Raw genomic sequence first — 12,098 nt, forward strand, 5'->3', positions numbered from 1 at the left:
CCTTTCACTAGAAAAGTAGGTAGGTAAAGGATGTTTTTTGTTGTCAGCTTGAATAAAGATAACCTACGTTGTGGGTTATAACCTAAAGATTATGAAATTGGAATCAAGCAGATTTGGTTCAAATCCCATCTCTGCTATCCTAGGTATTAGTGACCTGGGTTATAATTTATTTAACTTCCCTGAGAGTCACTATCCTCTCTATAAAAGTTAGAATTAAATCTTCTCTTTAGGATTGCTGTGAGGATTATAAATATCACAGGGCCTATCAGAGTAAACACATTCATCATATATGTAGTTGGCTTTGTGTGTGTGTGTTGGGGGGTGTTAATTATCCTCATTTAAATTATTTTTTTTTACTTTTGCCTTACTTCAGGAAAAGCTTTAACTTCCTTGCCATACTGGTTTCTGTTGTCCTGAAATAAATAGACTGCCTGATATTTCCCCAGCAAAAATGGGTTCTTTTGGGATCAGCAGAGAATTGCAATTTGAGGTCTGCAACCAAGGTGAGCCATATGTGCAAGTGTCTGAACAGCATGAGAAGGAAAAACAAAACAAAGCAGTTTTATAGAAGGGAAGAGGAAGTTGGGAGGGCTGTAGAAAACATAGAGTCCATGGTTTTTCAATGGCTGAATCCTTGCTAGGAAAGAGGAGAAGTTTTTCTTTTTCCTTTTGGGTTTTGCTGTTGTCTGAGGGCATGAGAGGTCCCCATTCTGGTCTCCCACCTATATTTAATTGAGGTTCTTGTTTATTAATTTTTTACATTTCAAATCCCTTTTAATCAAGATATTTATGATCAAGAGTCAGGCTTTCTCGTTTCAACAGATTTTTGTCCCTCAATGCCAGAAAGGACCTTTCCTGGGTGTAGGATCTCACACTGAAAGGAAAGTGCACAGATAGAAAACCTGTTGAAGTCACATTTGAGTAACAAAGAGAGGTAGGGGGTAGAACTCTCAGGTACTTTTTATGTAGAGTCCATATGTTACCAAGATTGTAATCATTGGAGATCATCTGAAGTGTTACATCATCATCAAATGTTTGGTGACAGACTTCCAACAGGCCTGGTTCAGGTATCTTGGAAACATCTGTTTCATCAGATGTGGTGTGCTTCAATTCTGGGAAATCTGTACTTTCAGGTCACCAGAAGATGTGCAGGTCCAGTAAGGGTTCAGTGCTTACTTGAGGTGTGTCATGTTTGAGGGCCTCTAAAATTGTGCCAATTGAGTCTTATTAATGTCATTACTATGTTTGACTAAACCAAAAGACTAAGGGTGACAAGCACAGTGAAAGTGATATAAAACTGGCCAAACAACACAGACTTGTCAAAGTATCTGGACGGTAAAAATGTATTCCTCAATCACTGTGAAGTTTGAGAGGACTTCCCCAGGTAGGGATAATCTTTTCCAAAAAGACTTTAACCACAGAAGAGGCAGTAGCTTGTCCACAAGGGAAGTCTTCAGTCTAGTATGAAACATCCAAATCATGAATAAACATATTTATATCCATAAGATGGAGGAAGTTGTATGAAATCAATTTGCCAGACCTCGAATGGTCCATTAAGCAGTTTAAAATGTCTGGGAGCAATACAAATAGGCTTCTCTGGGTTGTATTTTGGACAAGTGAGACAAGTCAGATAGGCACATTTTATGGCCTTGTAAATATTTCCCCATCAATATTGATTCATGAAAGCTATCATTTTGTCTGTAGGCCAATGGTTTAACACATGTACAGTGATGAGGGGTGGGAATTTTAGAGTCTCCAGTAGGACTGGGTTGTTAGTTGATCCAAGCCAAAACTTTCTCTTTTTATCAAACCTACAATTGTTGAACTTACAATCTCTTTCTTCCTTTTCTGGGGCTTATTGGTGGGTTTCTCTAGCCAACTTTTCTCAGGTATTATTTGGGGAAAGATTCCTTGGACCATGACAGAGGTTTGGCTGCTCTTGGTCCCTTTCAGGGCAGCACTCCTTGTGAAAATACCAGCAAGGTGATTTCCCTTAACTGCAGAGTATCAAGTTTAGAATGCCCCAGAATCTTAATTATAGCTAAAGTGACAGGTAAAAGTAATGCGTCTAATAATTCCTGAACATAGGACCATTTTAATTTTATTTCAGATGGAAGTAAGGAAGCCACACTGCTTCTACAACATTCCAAAATCACAAGCTACTCCAAGAGCATATCTACTATCAATATAAATATTGGCAATTTTGTCCTTGGGTAAAATACAAACCAGTGTAAGAGCATATAATTCAGCCTGTTGAGCTGAAATAGCCATAGGTATAGATGCTGCCTCAACAACATCAAAAAGAGTAGCAATAGCATACCCAGCACAATATTTGCCATTGTCATCTTTTATATAAGAACCATCAGTGAACCATGAGAAGTCAGTGTTACCCGAAGGAGTATCCTGCAGATCATCACAAGGAGTCAGGAGGTAATCTATCAGCATTAAGCAGTTGTGAGGGGTTTTGTCAGTGATAGAGGGGAGAAAAGTAGGGTTAAGGTTATTATAGTGTAAGAGTTATGTGAGGAGCAGTTAACAAAAGGACCTCACTAGAGGTGAAGCAGCTAGCTGGGTAATGTTGAGTGTGATGAGAATTCAGGAGAGCTTTTATTGTATGAGGTACAAAAATGGTTAAAGGGGATCCCACAAAGATTTTCTCAGTGGTTTAACCAAAGGACAGTGACAGTAATGGCTCTAAAGCAAGGGGGGTATCTCCATCCCAAAGGGTCCATTTGCTGATTACAATATCTCAAGGGCATTTCCTTCCTGTTCAGTACAAAAAGAAAAAGAGAAATCTGATTATTGGGTTGCTCAAGGAGGGTAGATTTATTAAACTCTACCTTAAAAGCCTTAAAGTTTATGTCATCTGGCTCTTCCGATACTATGGGTCAGGCTTGTTATTCTTTAGTAAAACGTACAGAGGCTGATCTGTAAGAGAGAAATATGGAATCCAATTTTAGCAATAACCAACTAGATGGAGAAAACCTCACAGTTGATGCTTACTTCAGGGTTTTGGGAAACTTAGGACATCATGAGGTCTGTGTGGATCTAGTTCTAACGATTGTCCTGATATCAGATGCCCTAAATATCAAACCTGGGTTTGGGCAAACTGCAAATTTTCTTTGATGACCTTATGTCCCTTTGAGGCTAAAAGTTTAAGCAATGGATGTGGTCTTCCTGTGAGGAGCCTGAGAAGGAGAACAAAGAAGCAAATAACCTACATATTGCAACAAAGTAGAACCTCTAGGGAACTTTATATCACCCATATCAGCCTTCAGGATTTGTGAGAAATAAGAAGGACTTTCAGTAAAACTTTGAGGCATTACTATCCAGGTGAATTGTTTTTCTTCCCAAGTGAAGCCCAAAAGGTATTGGGTAGCTTCGTCAACTGGAATACTAAGGAATGCACTGCATAAATAAGTCATAATAAATACACTACCAAATGTAAAATAGATAGCTAGTGGGAAGCAGCCGCATAGCACAGGGAGATCAGCTCGGTGCTTTGTGACCGCCTGGGGGGGTGGGATTGGGAGGGTGGGAGAGAGGGAGATGCGGGGGGGGGAGGACGTATGGGAACGTGTGTATATGTGTAGCTGATTCACTTTGTTATAAAGCAGAAACTAACACACCATTGTGAAGCAATTATACTTCAATAAAGATGTTTAAAAAAAAAAAAAAGAATTGACATCTGGTGGGAATAGATGTTAGTAGTGAATGAAGGTTAGCAACAACAGGGTGTTGAGGGATAACAATGTTGTTTGTTGACCCTGAACTAACCTCCACCCTTGGCTCTTAGGTTTTCATACTGGTAAAATGGAATTGTTATGTGTGCTAGCAGTATAAGGCATAATGAAGCCTAGAAGTTTGTAATCTTCTATTATGGGCTTTATACACTGAAGGGCTTCTTTACTTATAGGGTGTTGACTGATTCTTGGGGGAGGTTTTGAGGCCTCTATTTGAATCCTGATGGGAGGTGTGCTGTGAATTTTGACAATATCAGTTGGATATTTTGCCTATAAAGAGGGTGGTAGCAATTCAAAAGGGACAAGTGATCAGTGTTTCCAAGAGTCAGTTCTAGTATCATCAGAGACAGAACAGATAAGAAGGTCAAAAGGTCATTTAGTTCAGTTTGATGATTGCTGTTAAATTCCAGAGTTATTCTCTCCTGTTGGGGAAAAAAAATCTGGCATCATGCTTCTCTAAGAAGTATTAGCCTAATAAATGAGTAGGGGCAGAGGAACTGAGAAGGAAATGATGTGTTTCTCTCAAAGGGCCTAAGTAAAACAGAATGGGTTCGGACACAGGGACCTGTTGAGGTTCATTAGAGATCCCCACTATTTGAACTGCTTTAGTACTCTGAAGTAGGGGCTTCTTTATAGTATTGTTGTTGAGCACTAAAAATGTGGCTCCAGTGTCAATTAGGACTGGAAGAGATTCATCCCCAATCTGGAAAAATGTTTGTCCAAACCAATCTAGAGGTAGGATTGGGAAAAGTCTCTGTAGTTCTTCAGAGTCCCGTCATTGAAAATTGGGAGGACATTAGAAAGGCTGGTTAGAGGGCTGAAGGTGCCTAAAGCACTTAAATTTATAACAATCTCTTTTCCAGTATCCTGGCTCTTTGTAATAATAGCAGAAGCTAGGAGTGTTTTCGTTTTGTTTAGCAGCCTTCATTTGCTGGTGTTGAGGATTAAGAATTTTGGCAGTCTTCCTGTGAAGTGACTCATCTAGAGTGTGAGAGAGCTGGTTTGTTGGATTAAGTAAATCTGGAGTAGACATAGTTTCCCATTCCATCCTGGCCCTTTTTGCTAGAATGGATAGGTCCAAGTTCAACCCATTAGTAAACATAGAATTAAAAGCTACCCAGGTGGAATCAACATCTGAAGGAAGACCAGAATTTTCTTTAAAAGTAATCTAAAGTCAGTTGTAATAGTCATGATTGGATTCCTCAGATTCTTGTGTGCAAGTCTAAATTTTGTTCCAATCAACAGCCCTAGGAATTGTCTAGTGAAGTCACCTAGCAAATGCCCAAGTCTGATCATATAATAAGTTAGTGGACTGGTCTCCCAGTTGTAATCCTAGAGACCTTTCAAGATTTTCCCAATTAAAGGTTTTCACCCAGTGCTGGGCGTGACTTTTCACTGGCAAGCATATGAACTAGCTGATGAAATTCAGAGAAGCCAGGTTGATAAGTTTAAATTTCTCAGCAAATACGTAGGGATCTTCAGTTACTCTGGGAAAATCTTGGACCAGTGGTTCACAATTCAGCTTTAGTACAGGGAATATTAAAAAAAAATAGGGGTTTAGCTTCTGGATCCTCAAAATGTTTAATTTTAAAGGGATGGGTTTTAATACGTTCATAGGAAAAGGAAGTGGGGAGAGTTTCAGAGAAAAAGAAAAGTTTGGAGAGAGAATCAGTATGGGGGAATCAAGGGTCTGGAGGAGGCATAGGTGGTATAGAAGGGTCAGAAGTAGAGGGTACCAGAGGCAGAGTCTGATGAGGAGCCAAGGGAAAGAGACAAGATGGAGCTGGAGGGGGAGCATGAGTCAAAGAAGCAAAGGAAGGAGAGCCTAAGGCTTCAAGAGCATTTTTATCTTTTAAGTGTTTGCCTCAGTTAATCTTAAAGTCTTACTTTGCAGAGAGGCCATTTTAGACTTGTGATACCATTGGGAAGCCTCAAAATAACAATTGAAAAAAGCATTCCACTCAGTTCTGGAAATTTTTGAGCAATTGTAGTCCAATTCAGTTTTAAGGAAATTAACTATGGGATTTCAAAAGTTCCCCATAATGGTCATTGATATTCTAAATTGCCTTTGGTCAGGTTGGTCCATTTTATTAAAAATGTATGTGAGGAAAGATCTCGGTTTTTAAATATTAAATTGGCTGGAGTCCCTATAGTGGTTGCACCCTCAAAATATTTAGTTACCTGGGATCTCGTTTCTCAGAAGTTTCTCTCTAGAGTAAAAGAATAATTTTTAACAGGTCAAACATTTTACAGCTTAAACAGCTCAATTCAAACAGCTTTCAAGCTAGTACCAGCCAATTCTAAGGTTAACAGTTTGGTCTTGGAGGAGCCAAACCAAAGGCTTTTTTTCAGCCAGTGTCCAGAGAATAGCCTATTCCTTTGGAATAGGCTGATGGCTTAACCGTCACTGTTTCAGTAAAGCAGCTCCTGTTCCCTAAGGAATGTGCTGAGGGTTTCTCAGCCAGTTTTAGCTGAAATAGTCTTATCTCAAAATCAGACCCAAGTGCCAAATGAGAACTCATATGCAGAACAAGGCCTTAACCAGAAAAATTAAACTTTAAAATAAATCCCAAATAAAGTCAGGAGAGCTTCAACTGCAAAGAGGGTGTGGGCTTGGATCCTGGAAAAAGACATATCTTCAAATTCTAGGGTCAGTAAGGAAAGCAGTGACAGTTGTGGGTTTCATACCCATTTGCTTACCTGCCCTCGAGCCTTCAGGGGTCTTCTGTGGTCCCCCATATGGGTCACCAAAATTTTGACCTGAAATAAGTAGACTGCCTTTTATTTCTCCAGTAAGATGGGTTTATTTGGAATCAGCAGAGAATTGCAGTTCACGGTTTGTATCCATGGTGAGTCATGTGCAAGTTCCTGCACATCAAGGAAAGGAGAACACTTTTATAGAGGAAAAAGAGGAAGTTGGGAGGGATATAGTAAACAGAGTCCATGGCTTTTCATTGGCTGAGTCTGTAACAGGAAAGAAGAGGAGTCTTTCTTCTTACTTTGGGCAGTTCTATCTTCTCAGTCATGAGAGCTCCCCCTTTTTGTCTCCCAACCCTATTTAATTGAGGTTTCACTTTATTAATTTTTTATATTTCTGCAAACCATCTCCTTGAAATTTGTCAATTTGTTCTAATTGCTACAACATACTCTCTTTTTCCTCTTGTTTAGATATAGACTTTTTAAGTATTTCTATCCTGAACTCTTCCCCACCCAACCTGGTTCCACATGTTCTTCCTTGTTGATCACATAGCCAGTTGGTGGGGCACAGTCAGGTAAAGGAATCTAAACTAAGGGTAAAATAAGGAAAGCAGAGCTCTCTGTGTGCCCCTATACAGGCAAAGTTGTCTCCTCTTATCACTCCTTTTCAATATCATGCTGGAAATTCTAGCTAATGTAATTAGACATAAATAAATAATTAGATCGATTGATCGATCAATCAATCAATCAATAAATAAATGGTATACAGAATGGGAAGAAAGAACTGAAGTTGTCTTTGTTCACAGATGACGTGACTGTTAATGTAGAAAATATAAAAGAATCAACCAAAAAATCTAATATGTGATCATAGCAAGGTTTTAAGATACGGAGTTAATATACAAAAGTTAATAGCTTTCTTATATACAAGCAATGAACAAATGGAATTTGAAATTAAAAATGCAATACCATTTATAAAAGCAACCAAAAAAAAATGAAATACTTAGGTATAAAACTAACAAAATATGTACAAACAAGATCTGCATGAGGAAAACGACAAAACTCTGCTGAATGATATGAAAGAAGAACTGAATAAATGAGGAGATATTCCATGTTCATGGTTAAAAAGACTCAATGTTGTCAAGATGTCAGTTATTTCCAAATTAACCCGTGGATTCAATGCAATTCCAAAATCCCAGAAACTTATTTTGTGGATAAAGGCAAATTGATTCTAAAGTTTATATAGAGAGGAATAAGACCCAGCATAGCAAGCACAATATTGAAAGAGAAGAACAAAGTTGGAGGGCTGACACTACCTGACTTAAAGACTTACCATAAAGCTGTAGTAATAAAGACAATGTTATATTAGCAAAAGAATTAAATAGATCAACTAGATCAGAATAGAGAGCCCAGAAATAGTACCCCGTAAATGTAAGCAGTTGATCTTTGACAAAGGAGCAAAGGCAACTCAATGAAGCAAAGATCGTCTTCTCAAAAAACGGTGTTGGAGCAACAGGATATTCACACGCAAAAGAATGAATCTAGACATAGACCTTATACCTGTCAGAAAAACTAACTAAAAATGAATCACACACCTAAAGGTAAAACAGAAAACTGTAAAGTTAGAAGATATCAAAGAACAAAGTCTAGTGTTGGGTGTGGTAATGACTTTTTAGATACAACACTGAATGTACAGTACATGTGAGAAATAATTGATAAGCTGGATCTCATGAAAATTTAAAACTTCTCTGTGAATGTCATTTTCAAGAGAATAAGAAGACAAACCACACACTGAAAAAAAAAATTGAAAATGACACATCTTTAAAGGACTGCTCTGCAAAATACACAAAGAACTTTTAAAACAGCCATGAGAAAACAATCTGATTTTAAAATGAGCCAAAGACCTGGACAGATACCTCAACAAAGAAGATATACACATGGCAAGTAACCATATGAAAAGATTCTTCACATCATATGTCATCAGGAAAAAACAAATGAAAACAACAATGAGATTATGCTACGTGTTTTTTAAGAATGGTCAAAATCCAGAAAACTTATAACACCAAATGCTGATGAGGTTGTGGATCAACAGGAACTCTCATTCCTTGCTGGTGGGAATGCAAAATGGTTTAGCCACTTTGGAAGACAGTTTGGCAGTTTCTTACAAAACTAAATATGGTTTTACCATACAATCCATCATTCATGCTTTTTGGTATTTACCCAAATGAGTTGAAAACATATGCATACATAAAAACCTACCCATGTGTGCTTTTAGCAGCTTTATTCAAAATTGCCAAAACTTGGAAGTAACCAAAATGTTCTTCAGCAGGTGAATACGTAAATAAACTGTGGAATCCCCAGAAAATGGAATATTATTCAGTGCTAAAAAGAAATGAGCTGTCAAGTCATGAAAAGACATAGGGGAAACAAATTAATATCAATAATTGAAAGAAGCCAATCTGAAAAGTCTACATAATATATGTTTCCAACTATATGACATGATGGAAAAGGCAAAACTATAGAGATAGTATAAAGGTCAGTGGTAGGCAGGGTTTTGGGGTGGGGGAAGTGATAAATAGGTGGAGCACAGAGGATTCTTAATGCAGTGAAAATACTCTGTATGATAAATACATGCCATTATATACTTGTCTAACCTCATAAAATGTCCAACACCAAGAGTAAACCATAATGTAAATTATGGACTTTTGGTGAATATGATGTGTTGATGTAGATACGTCAGTTGTAACAAATGTGCCGCTCTTTTGGGGATATTGATAATGGGTCAGTCTATGTACATGTGGGACAGGGGATATATTGGAAATCTCTGTACCATCCTCTCAGTATTGCAATGAACCTTACAGTGCTTTTTTTTAAAAATATGGTTTTAATTAAAAAGTAACAGTTGGGTACATTTGTGTAGATTTATTTCTGGACTCTTTATTCTGTTCCACTGATCTATGTATCTATCCCTCCACCAGTACCACACAGTCTTCATTACTGTAGCTATAAATTGACTTGAAATCAGGTAGACTGATTCCTCCCACTTTACTTTCCTTTTTTAAAATTGTTTCAGCTCTTCGAGTTCCTTTGCCTTTCCGTATAAAATTTAGGATAATATTGTCTATATCTACAAAAACTATTTCTGGAATGTTGTTAGGAATTGCATTACACCTGTATATCCCATTGTATATATGTACTGAATCTTCTTTATCCATTCCTCTGTCGATGGACATTTAGGTTGCTTCCATGTTCTGGCTATGTGAGAGTGCTGCAGTGAACATTGGAGCGCATGTGCCTTTTTGAATTATGGTTTTCTCAGGGTATATGCCCAGTAGTGGGACTGCTGGGCCATATGGTAGTTCTATTTTTAGTTTTTTTTTTCCTACCTTTATTGGCCAGCAGGCTACTTGAGGGGGATGAGCAGGAGGAGAGGGTGGCCCCAGTGCCAGGCCAGCTGTGCTTCATGGGCTTGTAAGTGATGGAGAACTCACCTAGGTAGTGGCCGGTCATCTCAGGCTTGATTTCCACCTGGTTGAAGGTCTTGCCATGGTAGCCGCCCACCATGCTGCCCACCATCTCGGTCAGGATGATCATGTCGCACAGGTGCGTCTTCACCAACTCAGGCTTCTCCATGGGCGGCACCTCCTTCCTGGCCTTGTGCAGCCGCTTCAGCAGCGAGTGCTGCTTCCTCTGGAGGCCGCGATTCAGCCACTGCCTCACACTGTACGACTGCATCAGCTGCTCACGGGACATGTCCAGCAGCTGGTTGAGGTCCACGCCGTGGTAGGTGAACTTGAGGAAAGTCCACTTCTTCTTCTGCTCCACTTCCGCCATCTTGTTGGCTCTTCAGAAAGCTAGTTTTAGTTTTTTAAGGAGCCTCCGTACTGTTCTCCATAGTGGCTGTATCAATTTACATATTACTCAGCCATAAAAAGTAACAAAATAGGGTCATTTGTAGAGACGTGGATGGACCTAGCGTCTGTCATACAGAGTGAAGTAAGTCAGAAAGAGAAAAACAAATATCAAATATTAATGCATATATGTGGAATCTAGAAATATGGTACAGATGAACCTACTTGCAGGGCAAGAATAGAGACGCAGATGTAGAGAATGGATGTGTGGACACGGAGGAGGGAAAGGGGGATGAATTGGGAGACTGGGATTGACATATATAGACTACCATGTGTAAAACAGAGCTAGTGGGAACCTGCTGTATAGCAGAGGGAGCTCAGCTCGGTGCTCTGTGGTGACCTAGATGGATGGGTTGGGGGTGGGGGTGGGAGGGAGGTCCAAGAGGGAGGGGATATAGGTATACATATAGCTGATTCACTTCATTGTACAGCAGAAACTAACACAACATTGTAAAACAATTATACCCCAATTAAAAAAAAAAAAAAATGAACGACACCTCTGGAAAAAAAAAACAACCCTGTATATCAATTTTAGATGAACTTCAAAAATTATTCTCCAAATCAATCAGTATCTATTATTATGACCTTTAGAACAGTGATAAAATCTCACTTGACTTTTTATTAAGGTAATGTGTGTCTGTTTCATTAAATTATAAACTAATTCAGGAGAGGTGAGCTTTCAATATCCATTCATATGTTTCTAAGGTCTAGCTTGTTGGTGTGCAAGAGAAGATATTCAGTAAATCTTTACTTTAAAAATTGCATTAGAATTATTAACTTTAGCAAGTTACATTACACTCTTAACATTTATTTTCTAATGCATTACTCAGTATTCAAAATAAAGCCATCCTTTTAAATCTTGATTCATTCCTCTTTCCTCCATGATGATACCCTTTCATGTATTACTTTTGGTAGTTTAGAAAATACTTCCATTTGTCTGATAGTTAATTTCATGAGTACATCAAAACTTATTTTAAATTTTGTCTTTTTATGTGTAGGCTTTGAGAGAAATTGTTAGTTAATATCTAGGAATTTACGTCTACGAATTTATGTTAATAGATCAGTCATTTACAAGGGACAACTGGAGATTAGAGCCATTGGATTTTTTTCTCTCTGTTGTCTGTGTAAAGCCTAAGATTACAATGTACTCTTCAACATTCATTTTTCTCCTTACCTTTTTCAAGTCAATTCTACTTTTGTAAAGCTATGTTAGCCATTTATGGTTTGTTTTTTTTTTTCCACCAGTTCTAAAACAACCCATGGACCATACAAAAATAATGGTGCTCTATTATATTTTTTATTGTGGGTTACATATTACCATAGGCAATTTCTCTTACTATTAATAATATTCCTCTCCTCTATTTTCATATATTGTGCATTCTTCTAGATCTAGCTCTTATGTAAATTCTTTTCTGATCAAACCTACCTGATAAATTCTCTTCCGTTTATGCATAATATTCAATCCAGTGAATCATTTAAAGGGGAATTAAGTCTGCAATTTCTCGACAGTGCTTTTATTGCCATTTAACTGTTACTTAAATATTGCCTTTTTTTTTTTTTCACTTCTATTTGTATACTTTGCTTTTCCTCCCAGCTGTAGATTCCTGGAAATCTACAGTATATAGTATATTATAAATACATAATTATTATTTGATTTGAATAATATTTATACTCCAAGAGCACAGTAAATGGTCACTTGCAACCCAGAGGCTGTGCTTTAAAAGCCTTTAGCAGTATCTTTCTTTTATTC

General features: G+C 38.0%; 1 protein-coding gene across 1 annotated transcript; it reads right to left on the reverse strand.

The window, feature by feature from the left end:
- Window positions 1-2,136: 2,136 nt before the first annotated feature.
- LOC132376100 (small ribosomal subunit protein uS19-like) lies at window positions 2,137-10,271 on the reverse strand. Its single transcript, XM_059941635.1, has 2 exons — window positions 9,824-10,271; window positions 2,137-2,435 (listed from the first exon to the last, which is right to left on the reverse strand). Exons 1-2 carry the CDS (start codon window positions 10,269-10,271, stop codon window positions 2,137-2,139), a joined length of 747 nt encoding a protein of 248 aa, XP_059797618.1.
- Window positions 10,272-12,098: the final 1,827 nt, after the last annotated feature.

This window comes from Balaenoptera ricei, chromosome 12 (genome assembly GCF_028023285.1).
Source record: "Balaenoptera ricei isolate mBalRic1 chromosome 12, mBalRic1.hap2, whole genome shotgun sequence".
NCBI lineage: Eukaryota > Metazoa > Chordata > Mammalia > Artiodactyla > Balaenopteridae > Balaenoptera > Balaenoptera ricei.